The sequence below is a fragment of the Crotalus tigris genome, unplaced genomic scaffold (assembly GCF_016545835.1).
Source record: "Crotalus tigris isolate CLP2741 ecotype Arizona unplaced genomic scaffold, ASM1654583v1 scf7180000019095.371713, whole genome shotgun sequence".
Taxonomy (NCBI): domain Eukaryota; kingdom Metazoa; phylum Chordata; class Lepidosauria; order Squamata; family Viperidae; genus Crotalus; species Crotalus tigris.
Window position 1 is genome coordinate 74677 of NW_024097372.1, and position 21214 is coordinate 95890.

General features: G+C 36.2%; 1 protein-coding gene and 1 non-coding gene across 2 annotated transcripts; both read left to right on the forward strand.

Annotated features, from left to right (window-relative positions):
- Positions 1–15296: 15296 nt before the first annotated feature.
- LOC120315364 (cytochrome c oxidase subunit 7C, mitochondrial) lies at positions 15297–18023 on the forward strand. The gene is made up of 3 exons (XM_039359598.1): positions 15297–15464; positions 16418–16549; positions 17941–18023. The coding sequence occupies exons 1-2, from the start codon at positions 15390–15392 to the stop codon at positions 16532–16534; spliced, it is 192 nt and encodes a 63-aa protein (XP_039215532.1). The 5' UTR covers positions 15297–15389; the 3' UTR covers positions 16535–16549; positions 17941–18023.
- LOC120315368 lies at positions 16092–16153 on the forward strand. The gene has a single exon (XR_005558667.1). It is a non-coding gene; the product is annotated as a small nucleolar RNA Z39 (small nucleolar RNA).
- Positions 18024–21214: the final 3191 nt, after the last annotated feature.

Below are 21214 nucleotides of genomic sequence, written 5' to 3' on the forward strand. Positions count from 1 at the left end.
GTAGCTAGTCCTATAATGCATAGAGGCCATGTCTTCCCACTCCAGTTCTTCAGTCTTAGAACATTTGAGATCCTAGAACACCTAAGTATAATGCCTATAATCTTCAGTACATTTGTTTTTTTTAATATTTAAATTTTGTTTTTATTTATTGTCAGTCATGAAGAATCAAATGGATAAAGGTAATATATCTGGAATTCTTTCATAAAAGCCTATTGTTGGTACATGTGGCTATACATTGTTCTTGCATCTCTAGGGCCAGTGGAATCATTGAATGGTATCCATACAGAAAAGGTTAAGTGATATGAACTACAAAATGTAAAATAAAAGTTATCAGGCTCCAGAAATAAAATAGCTACACAGTTTTGGATAATTTTTGGTCTGATATTCCAATATATTTGTTTTGCCTGTGTTTGTGGGAAGGAAGAAAGAAACCAGAAATTACATTATAATATAACTGTAACAGCACACACAAAATTGATGATTATAAATTAATGGGTTGAAACAAGGATAACAAAATTGCAGACACTGTTGCCTTATCTGTTGGTAGGCAGAGCTAGACAGTATGCAATAACTTTTGTAATATTGCTATCATTATTTCAACCCATTAAATTACAAACTGAAGTACAGAATAATTTACCAAAAACACAAGCAAGCCTGCTATTTTCAGTAATTTGAATCATCAAAATAAACTTCTTTGAATCAAAATATGGGCAAATTATATGTGATGTTCACAGTGTTACCACCAACTGAATGAACATTCAGCTTTTTATGAGAAAAATGTTTTAATGAGCATAAAACTGTATTTTGGTAAATACATCATTACTGTAATCATATATATTGGTGGTGCAGCTGTCATCTAATTTATCAGCAAGGACACAATGTTAGTCAAATAGTCCAATAAAAAAGTTTGGCATATGCAGCAAAATATTTGTGTTTTCCCAAATCTGTTTAGGTTTAGTAGAAAGCAGAAGAATAAATGCACATGGCTCAGGAATTAAATATGAAGTGAAAAGCCTATTATCTTGTCAGTTCTATTTCAGTGATGCATCAACACCGATGGCCCTGCTAAAGTTCTGTTTTATTTCTCTGAGCTCTCCAGAGAATGTTAAATGCATGTCTTCCTTTTTAATAATCTGAAGAAGCATTATCAAGGGATTTTTCTTCTCAAAATCATCTTGATGCTATTCCTCATCAGGACTTTAAGCCTAGATCTAATATCAAACTGTAATTTAAAGTTAAATAAGTGACTTAAACTCATATGTTCATTCCATTTTTCTTCTCTCCATTTCAATTATTTGATCTAAGACTCTTCCAGTAAATACTGTTCACACTGGGTGGCCGTAGAAAATCTCTTAAATACATTAATAATATTTCTAAATGTGAAAAAAAGACAAGAATGTGTTCTAGACATAGTATTGTGTACCTAACTTCCTAATATTTACAAGGAAGCTCCAATATCCATATTCAGTGGATTGCACAAAATTCTCAAACCATTTAATTATTAAAAGTATACCACAACCATTCTTCAAATATTTCCCAATTATATTGATCATTGTGCAGACAGCCTGACTAAAAAATACTGAACAGATCAAAAGGAATTTCTTATTACTATCAACCAGTTTGCCTAATGATGTTTGAACTCAGGATTAGAAACCATGGCTGAAATGAAAGTTTGTATTTATAAAATGTCTGTGTTTTAATTCATTTCCCTGCTCTTCAATTTTATTATCATTATAGCTATTTAAAAAAATTCCCATTAACTCTCCCCAACACAAACAAAAGGATTAAGAAAACCTGTGAAACTAATTATCTTACATTGGTAATATTGTAAATGGATGTTTATGTATAAACCCCAAAAAATGAAAAATGCCTCATGGAATAAATGTCAAATAGATTTTGTTCAGTGTTCTGCTCCTAGAGTAATGAACTGGATGCATGGGTGAAATTCACCAGCAAAACATAAGTTTACCCTGGCATTCAAATTCCTTGGAAACCAACATTAGAGGCATATTAATAATAAAGTTGGAGGTCTAGTCCAACCCCCTGCTCAGCAGGAAACCCTATACCATTTCAGATAAATGGCTGTCCAGTCTCTTCTTAAAAACTTCCAGTGTTGGCACATTCACAGCTTCTGGAGGCAGGTTGTTCCACTGATTAATTGTTCTACCAGGAAATTTCTCCTTAGTACTAGGTTGCTTCTCTCTTTGGTTAGTTTCCATCCATTGCTTCTTGTCCTGGCTTCAGGTGCTTTGGAGAATAGCTTGACTCCCTCTTCTTTGTGGCAACCCCTGAGATATTGCAACAGTGCTATCATGTCACCCCTCGTGCTTCTCTTTATTAAACTAGACATACCCAATTCCAGTAAAGTAATACATAGTTGTGTGAAAAACAGACTTTTTAAAAAAAATCTCAACACAAATTCAGAACACCTTAATTATCATTTCCTGAAACTTAGATTGATAGCTATCTTTCTGGCCTTTAAGAAGGACCTGAAAAAATGGTTGGAGCACCATGTTTGGGGGAAAGTGATAGTGGTGAGCCTTTTCAAGGGCTATTCTGAATGGGATGTATTGCTTGCATTCATTTGTTAACCATGATTATTGAACAAATAGATAAATAAATATTTTGTGTTACATTAGAATAAAATTTCAAATATAATAAAGGTTCTTGCCAAAAGAAATAAGGAAAACTTAAGGAATAACTGTGTTTTTTCTTATTTTTTTTTTAACCTCAAGGCTACAGAAACAGATGCAATAGTAAATTCAGGTTGAATGCTATTTACTTCCCAAATTGCAAAAAATTTAGCTAAGATGGTTTTTGAGAACATCAAAATAAATCAGCCTCAGAATCAAATGATGACACTGACCTTTATATGCAATAGCCAAAGCTTATCATCTCCTTACATCAAACCAGTTATAATGTTTACAGTAGTCTGATTTAAGTAATCACAAGACTTAAAACCGGCACCATGACCTTTTTTCAATTAAGGTTCTTAACTAGAAACTTAATTTTGCTGAATTTCTGTGCAATGTCCTTCTCACTTTCCAGTTATCATAATTTATTTGCTTTTCATATTTTTGCTCCACTTACATAAAGAAAACAAATGGTTGAGCTTATGCTCCCCAGTAACTTACTACACAGAGTTCTTAATTATCTTAATATATTATATATTTTAAGCTTACTAAATTGTATCCCTTAGATCCCAAAACTGGCAAGGCAGTGAGCATTCTCAAGTCAATGCATAGTTCATGGTTCTTGGCATAAACCAGGTTAAGAAGCTTAAGTGCACTACTTTGCTTTTATTTTTATATACTAGTGACTGGCCCTTGTTGGTGGGAGATTAACACTAAATTTAACCCTAGACCAACAATCAAGAAGTAAACAATACCCGGATTAAGGAACTACCAATGCAGACAAAAAAAAGCTAACAGTAAATAACAGCTGAATCAAGGAATCACCAAGACCTTTCCTGCCAAAACTGACAGGGTACGCCACTTGAGAGCAAACTCCACTCCCTTCTAGCACTGATGATGTTATCTAGTTTGATAGTGAAACATCTACAGGAAAACCACAGAGAGCACCACAGACCCATAGTTCAACCCTGAGCTCTAAATATTCTCTTCTATCAAAAGTTTACACATTCAGAGGTACCTTTCTATTTTATTTCTTCCTTTCTTTCTTCCTTTGTCAATCTTATTTATTTATTTGATTTTTGTCCAACTCTTATTACTTTATAAGTAACTCAAGGCATTGAATATATTTAATACTCCTTCAAGCAACTAAATTTCATGTGCCCACAGTAAAAAAAAATTACAATAAATATAATCTATCTATCTATCTATCTATCTATCTATCTATCTATCTATCTATCTATCTATTTTCCCCACAACAACAACTGTGAGAGGTGGATTGGGCTGAGTGAGGAATTAGCCCAAAGCCACCCAGTTGGCTTTCACATTCCATAGTTCAATTCTACCAGATATTTAGTTTTTCCTTTTATATTCCATTTTGATGTCATCACTAAAGATTCACACTTCATTTAAAAGCCATTTCTATTTATACTGCATATAAAGCCTTTATAATTTTATTAATTCAAAAAATGTCTAAATATTTTTACTCCAACTATTTGATAGTGAATCCAATACATTTTTGTAATCAGTCCAGGTAACATATAGGTGTGTTATGTCTTTCTGAGGGTTGGGATTTTGTTTTTGAAATATTGTTTATCAAAGTTGGTCTTTTGTACCTCTAGAACTTTTGAATTTCCCACTGATTCAAGATTAGAGTGTTTGTTACACATTACTGGCAATGATTCCTATAAGCAACTTAAATGCTGCAGGCATCCAATAGTTGGCTGTTGTTTCTTTTCTTTTTCTGATTACTAAGCAACAACTTATGGGAACCATCCATTGATCATTGCTGCAACATCTAATTGAAATTAAATGTAAGACAAGAATGCAAAATCTATAGACATTGGAGCCCCAAATCCAGAGTGTTTGACTTTTCCTGGTTTACTGTAATACTTTACCTTTTTAGCTTGACATTTTACAATTACTGCCATTGCTACATTTTTTTCCATTTACTCAGGTTTTGCTTGCTTTTCAATATCAGATATCCTGGGAGAATTTCATTGTGTGTATTTGGTTATCTTAGTATTTTTTAATTATTTTGGGAGATTCATCTGGTCTTTCATTTTTCACTTTAGTTTTAAAAAATATTTCTGATATGTTCTAGCCTATTTTCCTAAAAATGCTTGATCCTATATCCATATTGTTCACTTTTCTTATAAATCGCCACAAGTCTTAAGTTAAATTGTTACATGATTTCAGCAATCATTTTCTATCAAAATAGTATCTTCTCCAAACTTGTTTTTCTTATTTTTCAGTTTGTGTTATTTTAAAGTATGTAGGTTGCTAACTTCTTTTTAAAGTTGATTTATATTTTCCAATCTTCAGTATTTTTCACATTGGTACTGAGTTTTACTTTGGCTGCTTGCTTTCAATTTATACCCTGTTCTGTTATTACTTTTGTAAGGCTATACATGAGCTAATTAGTCTGATCATTTATGTCATAATAGATTAGGCAATCATATTTGCATCAGGCACAATTTCATTTAAATGCTTTCTTTCAGTAGATTTCAAAGGCAGTACTCTTTGTTTTGCTATATCTTTTTCACATTTACAAACATTTTATATAAGCTATTATTTATATTCAGACAAGTCCAGTTCTATTTCATTATTTTGAATTACTGGTTTAAAATGTTCACCGGCTGCATCCAAATGAATGTCTATGTTGACTTTTGTAGCCTGTTTTTGTTTTGCCCTTTCAAAACATTAGTTTGTTCTCGCGTCAATGCTGTAACATTTCCTTCACAACATATGTTTTTTTCAATTTTGTAACAACAATAAAAAGTCTTTGATTCACTCTTTACACAGTGTCTTCATCCTACACAATTCTCAAGGATGCCAATAATGGGTGTGTTTATAATTTCTTCCATAAGATACAAAGTCAGATTGTTGAATAGCAATTAGTATAAAACCATTCATACTTTTCAAAGGCTGAGTACCCTGTATCCTAGGCATCCTATATGAACTTCTTATCAGCTGTAAAACAACTCTTTATAATCAAATGTATATGCATTCTCATATTTATTCTTTATGATTCTGTATAAGTACTCTGTGAACATATGACTAAGACTCTTCACTCTGGCTAACCAAAAAACCAGTTACTCACTGTAACCTACCAGCTTTAATAAAACAATTGCTTGCTTGCTTGTTTGTTTGTATAGTTGCAAATATACAATTCTGGGCTTACAGCAATTAAAAATGAACTATAGAGAAAATGCAATATAAAACATAAAACTGGAACTTGCAAACAGTTCATTACCCAACTAGGAAACATCATCAGTGAGCATTGGAGTTGCTTCCAATTTATATATAGTAGCTAGCCCTGCAAGTTTTGGTGGGCAACCCGTTTATCTTTGTGTTGGCTGCTAAAAACGATGTGTTCTGATTTTTTGTTTCCTTCTTGGCTTTTTTATTGTATAAAAACATATAAAAACTTTATAGCATAATTCACAGCAGAGCAATAAAAAATAACAAAAATCAACATAACTATTGTATATTTTATCATATATATCTAAATTCCCAAACCTAGTGGCAGAACCATACCTTTAAAACCTTGCAAAAAGCTAGTAGAGTTAAGGCCAATCTGATCTTTGGAGAGATCATGTTCTAAAGGATGGATGTCCCAATAGAAAAGGCTCTCTACTTTGGCATGTCATTATGAAGTCACCTTCATCTCATCCCCAGAAATTGCAAAGTTTTGCAACAAATACATACTGAATGACTTTGAAGAATGACATTTGCATATGTAGACATCCATAGAAACAATATTTGCTGTTTATTAATGAGAAGCAGATTTGGAAATCAGTTTAATTTTCTGTCCTCTTGCATATCACATCAGTCTCGTGTTCACAATGTTATGTAGCATTCTCACCACAGGTTCCTCTGTGATATTGTCACAAAGGCTTAGTCATTTTCTACATTGTCTTTTTGTTCTTACCATTGAATTGATATCATAATTAAGGAAAATAGGGAGTTTTTTAATGAAGTAATCTGAGATATGTATGAAATATTTTGTTATTGGATTATTGACTACCGTATCACTGTGCTGCTTCCTAAATATTTGGCTGTAAAATTGAAAAACTAATAAACTTCTTACAAAAAACAAGAGAACACCTTCTTGGTGGAACTGAGGACATTGATGGAAGAATAGCTTCAATTCAGCTAAGCTATTAAGTACCGTATATTCCAGTGTATAAGATGACTGGGCGTATAAGACGACCCCCAACTTTTCCAGTTAAATTATAGAGTTTGGGCTATACTCACCGTATAAGACTACCCCTCTTTCAATGCACACCAAATAAAAATTAAAAAACATCAGATTTGATTTCAATATGGTAATTTTAATTCAAATGCTTATGACATGCAGGTACTTAGCAGGAAAACTGTCACTTATAAACATAAGGCTATTTGTCATGAAACATGTAAACATAAAACAGTGCAAGTGGATTAAACTTTTCCTAATTCACTCTAAAGCTGAAAGGAAGTATAAGACAATAAACCCATGGGAGATGCCATGCTGCTTGTTTTCTAAGCTGTCAACCAAACTGGAACTGATGATGATAGGAGGAAGATAACAAACAATAGAGAAAGCAAGTGCCAGGCAAGTCCCTGGTGAGTCAGCAACGACCATCATAACTGCAAGCTATTTTTACAGGTTTTACTGGCGTGACACTTTCCCTTTAAAAGCCTTTAAAACCATCCTGTTCATTATCTGATATCATAAAAATGTCAATGACATCTTGTAATACATTTGTAAGGCAGTCATCGTATGGATCGAATTCCGTATTAGATGGTGTGGTCTCAGCTTTGGCTTCCTCTTCATCTTGCCACAAGTAGTTGTCCTTCATACCATCTAATGAATTTGATATGCCACACTTCTTGAAAGACTTGATTATTGTTTCTGCATCAATATCATTCCAGGCTTTTATGACAAACTTGCACAAAACATCCAACTGTGGAGCACACATGTTTCCTCCTTTTTGTGAATGACTTTTCGCCGCTAACCATCCATTCATTCCACTGTTCTCGAATCCAATCTTTAAATGGCTTGTTTAGGCACACATCCAGTGGCTGTACTAATTATGTCAATCCTGCAGGAATAACTGCTGCATCTGTGTTTAGTCTTGCAAGCCTTTGCTTGGTGCTGGGAGTTAAATGAGCCCTGAACATATCCCACACCAGTAGACTACGTTTTTGAATAAGTCTGCCTGGTCACCTGCTCCATACATTATCAAGCCATAGCTTTACCCCTTCTTCATCCATCCAGCTTTTTCATTCAAATGTACAGAACAACCAACAGGGAACTTGAGTTTCGGCATTGTTTTTCTTTAAAAAATAATCATTGGTCTCAGTTTGGCACCATCAGCTGTGCATGCTAGTACCACTGTAAAACTGGACTTCTCATGTCCAGTTTTAATTAAATTTGTTAATTAAAATTGTTTTTTCACTTTTTTGATGACAGTTTTATTTCCAACCATATCAAAATTCATTGGAGTTTCATCCATATTTCTAATACTACTTAACGCATAGCCATGTTTAATGCGCTGTTGTATTACGTATTGATGGAAACTAATTACTTTGCTATCAAGATCTGCAGGTAATTTTTGTGCAATTTTCGTCTTTTGCCGTTTTGACGATGCTCATTCACCATGTCTGCTACATGTTTTTCGAGTTCTGGCCAATGTGGGGTGCCTCTTCTTAATGCACACTTACCCCTTGGCATACTCTTTAATGCTTTTTCATTTGTTTTCCAGTCCCAAACCATCTTTTCTGTTACTCCATATTGTCTTGCAGCAGCGCAGTTATTATGTTCCATGGCAAAGTTTACAACTTTAAGTTTGAAACTGGCTTCATATTTCTTTCTTTTTGCTGGTGGAGCCATGATGGGGTCTTGACTATTGGACATTTGTATACTATACTGTATGTATTGGTGCTGTACTGTATGAACTGGTACAGATACTGGTGCTGTACTGTATGTACCCAGTATACAACAACCAGCCAATCACAGCAAGCAATGTACTTTACCGGTGATTGGCTGGTTGTTGTATACAAAGCCTGCTTGGATTGGGTGGGTCAGCTCTCCTTGCCTGCCCAGCCCTTCCTGTCATCTTATAGGTATAGGTCCTAGAGAAAAAATGGACAAGCTAATTCCATGAGGGAGGGGGGAAAGGGAGCGCAGTTTTCTGAGTTCTCATTGGCCACCTGTAAGCCCAAATGAGTAGCTCAGGGTGTGTGTATGCACGTGTAGGCATGCGTGTGACTCCCTGGGTCCCTTCCATTGCCCCCCCCCCAGTAGCAAGCTCCGGCTTGGAGCAAGCGGGCTGCACACAGGGATCTCCTCATCTCAGTCTTCCATCCTGCCAATCCTCCACAGCCTCCCCGAGCTGAGCGAGTGGAAAGCATGCCTGTTTGTCAAAGGCTCTGCCTTGTCAATCGCACACACACCTTGATGAAAATTGCCCTGCCTGCAAAAGGACTTCTCAGCAGTTTTTTAAAGCAACACTACCAAGTATGAAATTGGCGACAGCCAGAATGTTTAGGGAAGAAGGAAAGGAAGCAGTTAATAAACTGAGTAAGAAAGGCATTCGCCCTTCAAAAACTTGCATTTCCACAAATGTGATAAGTTGCTCCCTTTTCAGGTAATGGAGGGGAAGTAAATGCTTTCCTTTTAATTTCGGCTTTCCTTTTAATTTGTTATTAAAACTCAGTGCACTACAGTACTTATTGATGGGAGCCAGATTGACCAGCCAGGAACTGTCATAAATAACACCACAAATGCACCATGCAAATTTATTTAGGCGGGGGGAAACCGCTGGCATAAGCTCTGTGGAAGTCAATGGGCAAAAGGATCATGTAGCTTTTTTCTGCCCCCCCCCCTCCATTCCTGCTTCGTAAATCTGAGAGTAATTTAGCTGACACCCCTCCCCTTCCAGACCCATAGCCTCCTCCTCCTTCCTCCCTACCATGTGGGGCACGAGGAAAGAGGGAACGCCTTGTGCCGCCACCACCGCCTGCCTGCCTGCCCACCTCCCAGCCGCCAGTTGCATGCTCAGTATGAGCCGCCACTGCATCCCCCATGAGCACCTCCTACCGCCCCACTTCCTTTCAAGCTCTGCCTCCCCCAAGTTACTCCCACCAGCAGTGAGAGGTAAACGCCGAAAAGGCCCCGCATGAAGAAGCACTGAGAAGTGCCTCGAATGGACTCAGATGCTTAGGTTTGTTTTCATTTTATATAAAAAAATCACTCTACAACTCTTTTCCCCCCTTCTCCATTACATGGGTCATCCCTTTCTAATTCCTTCGAATGAATTAATCATGGGATGGCCACTACCAACCCGCAGTTCTGGAGGGGTGGGCAAGGAATTGGGATGGCGAAGGAGAGGGAAGAAGAGAGAAGGAGGTGGTATGCAATGTAGCATTATAGAATGGGGAATAAACCTCCAGGAATTCTTACTGTCATGACAGCCAGATAATGCCAATCGTACTCCCAGTATAGAGGCTGGAAAGAGATATCTTTAGTTGATCAGCTGGTTTTAATAATAATAACCCTAGGACTCTTTTTGAGTGGGGGGGGGAGAGAAAACTTGATGAGTAATATTTTTCTGGCATATAAGACGACTGGGCATATAAGACGACCCCCGACTTTTGAGAAGATTTTCAGGGTTTAGAAAGTCGTCTTATATGCCAGAAAATACGGTAGCTTAATAGCTTAGCTGAATGGAAGAGTGCATATTTTGAGGTTTGAAAGTCATTTAAAGTTAACCCTCCCAGTAAAAAAGGCTATGATAGAACTTGAAATTTTAAAAATGTTCCCAGTTGGAGCAGAAGATGGATGTATAGTCTCTTTTAAAACCTTTTCTTTTATTCATAATCATGATGACATATCCATCTTCATCTTATCTTACTTCCTCTTATATCCATCTACCATTCATTTTATTGGGAGATGAATCTCTCTTCTAATAGTTATTCATATAAGTCTCATTTCTTTTCCTCCTCCATTTTTCCTTTTCTCTCATTTGTTTCAGGTCTATTTTTCCTTAAAGACCCGTTTTTGATACTATGGTCTATGTATAGTATTCTTATCCTCCACTAATTCTCTCAATCTTTGTATAATAAATAATCAAATCAATCATGCTTTTATATTTATCTTCATTCCTTAGCTATATATATGTTATTTCAATACATGCTTAAACCAAAGTATTGAAAACACAGAGATAGCTACTCACTAAAGCAGTGTTTCACAACCTTGACAATTTTAAGGCATGTGGACTTCAACTCCCAGAATTCCACAGCCAGCATTGCTGGCTGTGGAATTCTGGGAGTTGGTCCACATGCTTTAAAATTGTCAAGGTTGAGAAACACTGCACTAAAGACTATTTTCATTCATTTTAGGTCTATAAATGTATCCCTGAAACTTTTTTTGTACCCTCTTGTAACATTCCAGCCACTTCATCCATGTCACCTAGATCAGTGGTTCTCAACCTTTTTAATGCCGCGACCCCCGACCAGTCGTAAGTCGAGGACTACTCAACCAGTTGTAAGTCGAGGACTACTCAACTGGTGCAGCACCGTTTGCAGAATGGGACTTTTGGTGGGCTCAGCAGGGCAGAGACAGCCTGGACAATTCCTTTTGGCTTTTGAAAGCCAATAGAATTAGACTCTATTCAAGAGAGCCTATTCTATTGGCTTTCAAAAGCCAATAGAATAAAAGGGAATAGCACAGCTAAGGAAAAGAGGAAAAAAATGGTGGACTGCATTGTTTGGCGACCCCCGTGAAATGGTCGTTCGACCCCAAATGGGGTCCCGACCAAAAGGGTGAGAACCACTGACCTAGATGAATGTTTTCGTCTAGAATAGATTACATCCAGTCATAATGTTGCACAATTTTCCCTAAATATTTATTTTCATTATCATCATTCATTTGAGTGTAACATGCAGATATTATTAGTCTATGGATTGCTGTTTTCATATGCAATAATTACTTCCTAGATGAGATTAATTCATTATTCCATACATACACTTTAGCTCTTCACTGAACATATATGTCCACCTTCCTGCTTAGATTCATCAATACCACAAATTCTGACCACCTTCATTCAATCCTCTTAGTTTGACAGACATACCTGCAAGCATATTGTTTTTTATTTCCTTTTATTAATTCATGATCAATATATCCAAAGCACCAACTTCTATATGTCCTGTCCATTCCAGATTGATCTTTTTGTAACTGTATACAGTTATTCTGTATGACTGTAAATGAGTTCAGAATTATAGTTATAAATTATGCCGATCATTATGTGACTGCCCCAGATATTATGACATTTTTGTAGCAATGATTATGCAAAAGTGATGGTCATGAACACGTCTATTAAGAAAACAAAGCAGTCATTAAGCAAATCCATTGTCTGCAGTGGGCTTTTTGCCAAAAACGGGAAATAGATGCCATCATCATAACATCATAGATTGCAATTGTGTGAGCATGAGATACTGCAAATGGCTATTAATGTGGGCCAGTTGTCAAATGCCAAAAATATGATCACATAACTGGGGGATGAGCTGCCATATAAATTTGTAAAATAAACACAGTCTTTGTATTTTTATATACTCCCAAAGCTCCAGATTATACTCATAATTTTATTAATTTAATTGACTCTAGCAGTACTTGGGGGAGAACAGGATGCATATACACATCTTTGCATTTACCAGCCTTCACTGGCTGTCATAATTTCAAATCCAGGATATTCCTTGAAGTCTGTCACTAAGTGACCTGCCATAGGTCAATGACTACTTGTATCAGCTTTTTCACATTTTTACTAGTTGGTTGTCATAAGTGCAACTAAAACCTAGTTTTACACCAAGGATACCAAAGCTGTTGTATACAAAATTGGATCTCTAAGGTAGGAAAATCTATGAACGCTAACTTGCATCCCTCCAACTAGAAAATATATGAAGCTTCCTGACACTCATTCAAGACTGATTTTAGAAAATGAATAGGGTCTCCTGCTTGAGCAGGGAGTTGGACTAGAAGGCCTCCAAGGTCCCTTCCAACTCTGTTATTCTGTTATACTCCAATTTGGTAGTAGACAATTCACAGGGAGCCACTTTTACTTCTCGGCAACTTTGAGCAACAGAAACAATACATGTCTTTTTAATTGCAGCCAAATGCTCCTCTTCTTAACCCTGAATATATTATAGCCCAACAGAGAAAAAAAATACTATCACAAGTCTAATAAACCAAATCATCCTGAAAGGTCATCATCAAAACACAGGACTAATTAAACATTCCACAATAATCCTACCAAGAATACACTAGCTTGTGCTTGTGGTCTGACAAATAAGTACTGTATGCTTGTGGTCTGACAAATAAGTACTGTATGAACAGGGCAATGTGTGTGTGTGTGTGTGTGTGTGTGTGTACGTATGTATGTATGTATATGTATATGTAGGTCTTTGGTTATTCGGGTTTTCTCCCGCGTAAAATTGAAAGTGTCTTGGCGACGTTTCGACGAAGTCCCATTCGTCATCTTCAGGCTGGTGTTTTCAGCTTCGTGCTTTGAGGAGCAATCAAAGACCTACATACAAACACCCGCGAAAACCTCAGAAAACATATATATGTATGTATGTATGTATTTATATGTATGTATATGTAAACATATATATGTGTGTGTGTGTGTGTGTGTGTATGTGTGTGTATAATGGTTGGCTTGATTTTATTTGCTATTGCCATGGGAAGTAGGAAGTGGAGTTGTATGGTTTCTGTGTTGTGGAGTTTAATGCTGTAAGCCACCCAGAATCATCTGCGAGTGAGCTGAGCTGCCATATAAATTTGTAAAATAAACACAGTCTTTGTATTTTTATATACTCCCAAAGCTCCAGATTATACTCATAATTTTATTAATTTAATTGATTCTAGCAGTACTTGGGGGAGAACAGGATGCATATACACATCTTTGCATTTACCAGCCTTCACTGGTTTCTTTTCCCGGGAAAACTGCATCCCATTTGTTTTTGTTTTTGTTTTTTTTTTATTAAAAGTTTTTTTTATTTTTTCCATATAAACATTATAAAAAAAAGGTACAATACAATTTTGAAATAAAATAACCATTAATACGACCTGCCCACTCCCCCCAGGCCGCGTCCACCCTCTCTTAAAACATTCCCTACTTCCCTCTTCTTTCTCACCTCCCATCCTACTCTCTTCCCCTCCCCTCTCCTCTCACTGCCCTACTTCCTCTCTACACTTTCTCACCTCTCATCCCTATCAAACCCAAAGGGGAGTGCCCAGGCCGCACCCTTATAAGCAACCATTATCTATATTACACTTACCCCTCCACATTTCCTCCCTCCCACCCCCAACCCCCCCTCCCTTCACTTCCCAGAGCAGAATACAGGGTTAATAATAAGAAAATTTGTAATAATAAGAAAAAAGAAAAGAAAAAGAAAAAAGGAAAAAAAAGAAAATATCATACTTAATCTTTAACTTAAATAACCTATAAAACAATTCTCTATAATATTTACTATAATATTCATTCATAAAATAAATGAAACTTTTTAGTTCCATACTTTTTCTGAATATAATCTATCCATCTTCTCCATACAGTAATATATCTTTCTTGTGTATGATCCTTTAAATAAGCAGAAATTTTTGCCATTTCTGCAAAACTAGATACTTTAAATACCCATTCTTCTAAAGTAGGCAAAGAATCTTTCTTCCAGTATAAACCTATTAATAACCTTGCAGCAGTTAATAAATTCAACATCAAAATAGTTTCTTTATCATTTAAGTCCACAAAGATACCCAATAAAAATAGTTGAGGAGTAAACTTTATCTTCCTTCTAAAAATCTTTTGAATGTTCCACCAAATCATAATCCAAAATGCCTTTACCTTTTTACAATTCCACCAAATATGAAAATATGTCGCATCTTTATTACCACATCTCCAACATTTGGGCTGTATATTAGGATACATACAAGATAATTTTTTAGGATCTAAATGCCATCTATAAAATATTTTATAAAAATTTTCTCTCAAATTTTGAGCTTGTGTAAATTTAACATTTCTAATCCAAATTGTCTCCCATAAATCCAATGAAATTGGTTCCTGTATATTTTGAGCCCATTTAATCATACAGTCTTTTAACCAATTCTGTTTCCGAGTATAATTCTAGTAGAACATTATAAATTCTTTTTATATGGGCCATCCCATTTGTTTTTATCGCAATATCTCTCTATTGGTTTCATCTATTCTTAAATATGAGTACGTTCAGCAGATACACATTTAATAACATTATTACCAGTATTCAATCAAGCTTTCTCTCTCTCTCTCTCTGCTTTTAAGATCCTCAGATATTTGTTTAATTATAATGAAGCACTTTTACGATATTTATGTTCATTTCCTTTTTCTTCCGGCCTTGGCAAGGGAGGGGGAGGGGGAGGAATCAAGGCTTTGTGCATTGTATTTCTTTACCTATAATTAGGGGTTTAATATAAACAAACCAATAAGTGCCTATGTACAGAAGGGGGGAGTTGTTTGTTTGTTTGATTCTTCAAATACCTCCCGCGAAACTTTCCTCGAAAAACAGATACTTATTAACAAACATTCGTTTCCGCAAGGGCCTTCTGTGCCCTAAAACTACAATTCCCATATTGCCTTTCGGCGATCCACTTTTCTCCCATGATGCCTGAGTCACGTGCCTCTAGATTAACTGAAGGTCGTGAGGGAGAAGCAACCTTTTTGTGACCGGGGTTATATTTCGGCCGTTATGCTGATTAGCAGCGTTCGTCGTTTCGGCACCTCCGCCCTTCGGCGGATGCATTACGAGGAAGGGCCGGGAAAGGTAAGATGGAGGCGGGAAGGGTGAGAATATAGGGCCTCCGTTACTTCTGCCAAGGCCAGTTTCCTGGGTAAGTCGGGCTAGGCCTCTGTCATTTGGTGTGGGAGGAAGGAATCGGAGAGAGGCTCCTTCGCTTCTCTAGGCCCTTCGCCTTTCGAAGTCAGTGATGGAAAAATAATAATCAGCTTTTGGGAGAAACGGCTCTTATTTTTCAGCCTCTTCTCCCCTCTATTTTACGGCACGGAGTTGATTTGGAAGGCCGGGATTGAAAGCTTAAAGCCTTAATCACGAAAAAGTGACTTTTCGAAATAGAGGATAATGAGCCATAATTTATTTTTATGGATTTAATATTTGTAATATCTCTGTTCACATTTTGGATCTGCATAGTATGAAATATGCGGGCTGAGCTCTAGATACGGATGGGGCGAGTTTTTCTTTTTTACCTCTCATTGTGGAATCATTTTTAGAAATACCATTTTTCTTTGCCTGCAGCTTGAAAGGCACGTGTCCAAAGGCCCTGCTCAGTGTGTACGGTGGTGTTTTTAATACTTTTAATATGTAGTTTCTGTTTCTGTATGGGCAGGAGCAGTGCCTTTGGTGCAATATATGACTATTTTCTTAATTCTACTGGTATAGATGATGACAGCATAACAGCATGAATAACAATGATACTGTAAACGCTTTCTGATGTACCAATTATGAAGTCATGTTCAGATACCATTTAATTTCAGGTCATAAAACAGGAATAGTAGAAATCAGGTTAACATTAAAGGATGTTGATATTAATCTATGAAACCTGTGTGAGTGACCTTTTTATAAAATTAGGAATACATTTAATGTAACTATAAATGATGAATGAACATTTAGTACTTGGTTGTTATCCATGGGATTTTATACATTAACTTTGTTTAATAACTTAAGTACTGTGGCTAAAACAAAACTTCTTATCTTTTCAGAATCTCCCATTCTCTGTTGACAACAAATGGAAATTGTTATTCGGAACCTTTATCTTTACCCTAACTGGTATTGGTGGTCCCTGTTTTATTGTAAGGCATCAGCTGCTTAAGCAGTGAATATGTTATAACGGGGTAATTCCTACTTATTTTCATTTTATTCTCTAGACGTCTTTATAAGCTATATGGGTTACCTCTTGGAAACTGTAAAAAATGGTTTCTGGTTTTATTTCAATAAAATTCAATTGGTAAACCAATGAATTGTGTAGTGACATTTTGATACATTCTTAACAGGTAAATTTGGAAGCAATGCAAATAAAAAAAGATAGTGCCTTCTAATGTAGGTCAGCTCTTTGTTATTGCATCTATATAATGTAATAGAAATTATTTGTCTTTTTTTTTTCTGGCATCAGTGCCTAAGCACTGATGTCAGAAAAAAAAAGACAAATAATTTCTATTACATTATATAGATGCACTAATCAGAATAAGGCTGTAGAAGGGCTTTATACCTATTTGACAAAGCTGTACTTGTTATAAATATTTTTCAGAAAAGGTCTTACAGCAGTTAAACTTTAACAGATTATTAAACAGAATTTTTTGAGTACTTATTCCGACTCTGTCATACCCTATTTGAAATGTGTCTAGTTCTGTGGACCACACATAAGAGACAGGAATGTGTGGCTACAAACATACTGAGGGTTCAGTTAGGGTTAGAGGGTTAAGATAGTTTTCATATACCTGAATCATTGCAATAAACAACAGAAACTGAACTTCATGTGTAGCTCCAAAAGATAATACCAGTAGTGATTTACAAAAGGAAAATGGTTCAGGCTGGATGTCAGTAAGAACTAACTGTACAAACTATCACTCGGATGAAAGAAGCTACAACATGAAAAATATTGCTTAAATTGAATGGTCCTTTGTCAGAGAAGTTCTTGTGAATTCAAGGGATTGGACTAAATGCAATATCTGGAAAACTTTTAAAAACCTTGAGGAATGCAGTTGTAAATCATTTATAGATCAGATATGCATATGGATGTCTAATCATTTGAAGTAGAGTTATACTTGAAGGAGAGATTTACTTTATATATTTTAATTGTATTTTTATTTTAATATATATTGATTGGCTACCTTTAGAAGCTATGTTAGGGCAGAAAGTCAAATTAACTATTAGATGACTAATGGTTTAGTATTTGAATTATTTTTACTACTATTTTTTGATTCCATCTTTTATTTTCTCTACTTTGGCAAATATAACTCTTCATGATTGCTGTATAAAAAATGCAAATAAAGTAATTGGAAGCATGTGGTTCCTGTGAGCAGTTATCCATTAAGCATTAAAGATTCTAAATCAGCCTTCCTGAGCTATATAGAAAAGACTTCATAGACTGTTCCCCATCTATGTTTTAAAATACTTTAATATGAGTTTCATCTATGAAATGAGATTTTAATAACTTGAAAAGAATGAATTGTAGGGTATATTATATATTTTAAGGATGTTTATGTTTCCTTCTTTTTTCTTTCAGATTGAGAAGAAAAAACAGAAGGAAAGTTAAAACTAAGCACTCTACATATAGTTATAAATAAAAAAAAATATCTGAAACTACAATAGATTCTGTTTCTGTTTGGTCTAACTATAGATTTACAAATTATATAACAATATTTTCCATTCCTGATTATATAAAGTGCAATGTGTTTTAAATATAGATATATACATACAGGTTTATTTAGATTTATGTGTGGCAAACAAGTGAAGTAAGTAAATGTATATGCGTACATTTTGACAGTATAAAATGTAAAGGGTTTTTATGGGTATAGCAGCAAGATGGATCATGCAAGATACAGAACTATAATTGTGTTCCTAAACCACAAGATCAATGGGAAAAAAACACTAAAATATACAAGTTTTATTTCTGTTTAATTATTGAACATTAACAGAAAGACTATAAATATTCTATGAAACAACTATAATACAGAAATTAAAATTACACCCATTTTAATTTTTTTTATTTCAACCCCAATAAATACACTCCTTGTAAGTTTCCAAATGTATAACAATAGAATCTAGTATTAAACAAGCAAAAAATTCTCAACTGCCTAAACCAAAGAGATCTGGGGACAGTTTAGTCAAATAGAAAGGTCCAAAAGTAAGGTATGGGGCAGGGGTGTCAAACTCGCAACATCATGTAATGTGTCACGACATATCGTGACTTTTTTTCCATTACCGGTAATGGTGCAGTTTCAGCATGACACAGTTTGACACCCCTGGTATAGGGCAAGTAAAATACAAATAGAAAGGTGTTGAGGATTTGGGGATAGTTGCTGTCAAACAAGGGAGCTAAGGGAGGTAAATTAGGAAAGATAATAAAGGAAGAAAATTATGCAGGATACCTTAACCATCTAAACCCTAAAAGATGGGGTCAGGGAAAAAATTATTTTCACACCAATAGTTAAAGGTCAGAAAAGCATTAATAAAGCAACATTCTGTAATTTGGTGTGTTAGGGATGAGCAAAATCCATTATTTTTCACCTTGAGCTTATTCAACACAACTTGTAAAAGTATAACTGGCTTCTACCCTCCCATTTCAAGACAATACATGGGCAAGAATCCTGTATGGTATAGTGTTCCGCTTCCTCATTTTATATTATGTAGATTTGCCAATTCTAGCTGAAATCATTTGGAGATTTTCCATAGACGCACACATTGGCTAGTATGTAATGTACCACATTTGTATATATCAGTGGTTCTCAACCTTTTTAATGCCGCGATCCCAACCGGTCGTAAGTCGAGGACTACCCAACCAGTCGTAAGTCGAGGACTTTCCCTGCCTGGGAGTCCCGCGCATGCGTGGTGCCGCCCCCCTGCGCCGACCAAGGCATAGCTGGCAAGGGGCAGCGACGGCGCAGGGCAACCACCGGCTGGGCCACCAGTTGGCCCAGCCCAAGGGAGGTAAGGCACCCATCGGGCCCCACATGTGCCAGCAACCCTCCCTGCACCCGTCGGCCTCCCACCCCTGGCCCTCTTTTACTTACATTTTTAGTAGTTGTTTAGCAGGGAGGGGTGGAAGCTTCCAGACAGCTTGCCTTCGCTGCAGACAACTTGAAGCACTGTTTGCAGACTGGGGCTTTTGGCGGGCTCAGCAGGGCAGAGACAGCCTGGACAATTCCTATTGGCTTTTGAAAGCCAATAGAATTAGACTATTCAAGAGAGTCTATTCTATTGGCTTTCAAAAGCCAATAGAATAAAAGGGAGTAGCACACTAAGGAAAAGGGAAAAAATGGCGGACTGCGTTGTTTGGCGACCCCCCATGAAATGGTCGTTTGACCCCAAATGGGGTCGCGACCCACAGGTTGAGAACTGCTGGTATATATGTATGTATACTAATATAATGCCACATTCCAAAAAGAATAGGACCAGGATTTTTTTTTTTTAAAGTAATGATTGTAAATATTTGCAAAAAAATCCATCTGTAGATAGTAAGAAGATTTTGCCTATACTCTGCTTCAGAAAAAACACCAAAATAAGGACAGGTAATTTTAGAAAATATAACTCCACTGGAAAATGAAGACAAATACCATCAAATCAGGTTAGACTCTATAGACCCTATGGGTCATAAGTACAGGTGAGTATTAAGCACCCAAATTTTGATCATGTGACTGAGGGCACTGCAACAGCCGTAACTTCAGGAACCAGGCAAAAGCGCTGTCATAACTTTGGTTGCTATATGAATAGTTATTAAGCAAGGACTACTGTATAAATAGTCCTAACTTACAGCAAACTTAATGCTCAACTTCAGAGGTATTCAGTTTCCAGTTTTAATCACTACTATAAATGAAACAATTAGTATGATTGGTCACACAGATGTTTAGATTCAATCTGCCATTTTTATTCATCCAACAGCAGATGTTTTATATATTTTATAGTCATGGCCTTGCTTGTTCAGTATCATTCATAGAGGAATAAGTGTAATAAACAGTAATGGCAATAAAGATTCCTCTCTTGACATTAACTTCTCCCACTTTCACGATTGACCAGCAACATTGTGCATTTCATGTTTGAACAAGTTCTGTTGTGTAGCGTGTGAGGCGTGGCTTGGTAGAAATGCAACAAATCAGAAGTTGCCTTTTAAGTTTTGTGTTTTCATTCAGCTGAACAAAGACGTGCCCCTCCAAAAGAGAGGAAGCCCCAATGACAAGCAATCCTTGCATTTATACTTTTTGATTGCATAAGCTAGCACACATAAGATAAAGAATTCACCAAGGAAAGTCCAGGAAAGCTGGCACACTGTAGATAAGATAAGGAAGAACAGAAAGGACTAAAGATGTTCTTTTGTGTAGTTCCCTAAAGACACAATGTTGTCAGGTCTCTTGGGACTTTGGGAGTTTCCCTGAGTGACCTCCCATGGCCTTGCATCCATGGCTCTGCAAGTGCCCAGAGACAGTGGGGCCATAGGCAAATATTCACAATCTATGCTTTCTTCTATTTCCTGGTCAACCCTACTGGCTTGTTATTTCTAGGAACTTGATTATCCAGTCATGGTAGGATGTCAGATGGCTTCTGAATGATTACACTGGTCTGAGGGCAAAGGTTTGTCCTATGCATCTGGCCTAGTTTGGAAATGATTATGTTGTGTCAACCTCACAAACTAATCCATTCCACTTCTATATAACACATTGATAGAAATTTGCTTTTCTTTATGACTTGTGCTGATTCTAAAAAACTTTCTTCAATAATCCTGATAGAAATATGACATCCGTATTACAAGGTAGAAAAGAATGACCTTTTCCCAGAACAGCATT

Coding starts and splice junctions, on each gene's coding strand:
- LOC120315364 (XM_039359598.1), top strand. CDS start 15,390: ATGCTGATTAGCAGCGTTCGTCGTTTCGGCACCTCCGCCCTTCGGCGG. Junction 15,465..16,417: donor ACGAGGAAGGGCCGGGAAAG/GTAAGATGGAGG, acceptor TTATCTTTTCAG/AATCTCCCATTCTCTGTTGA.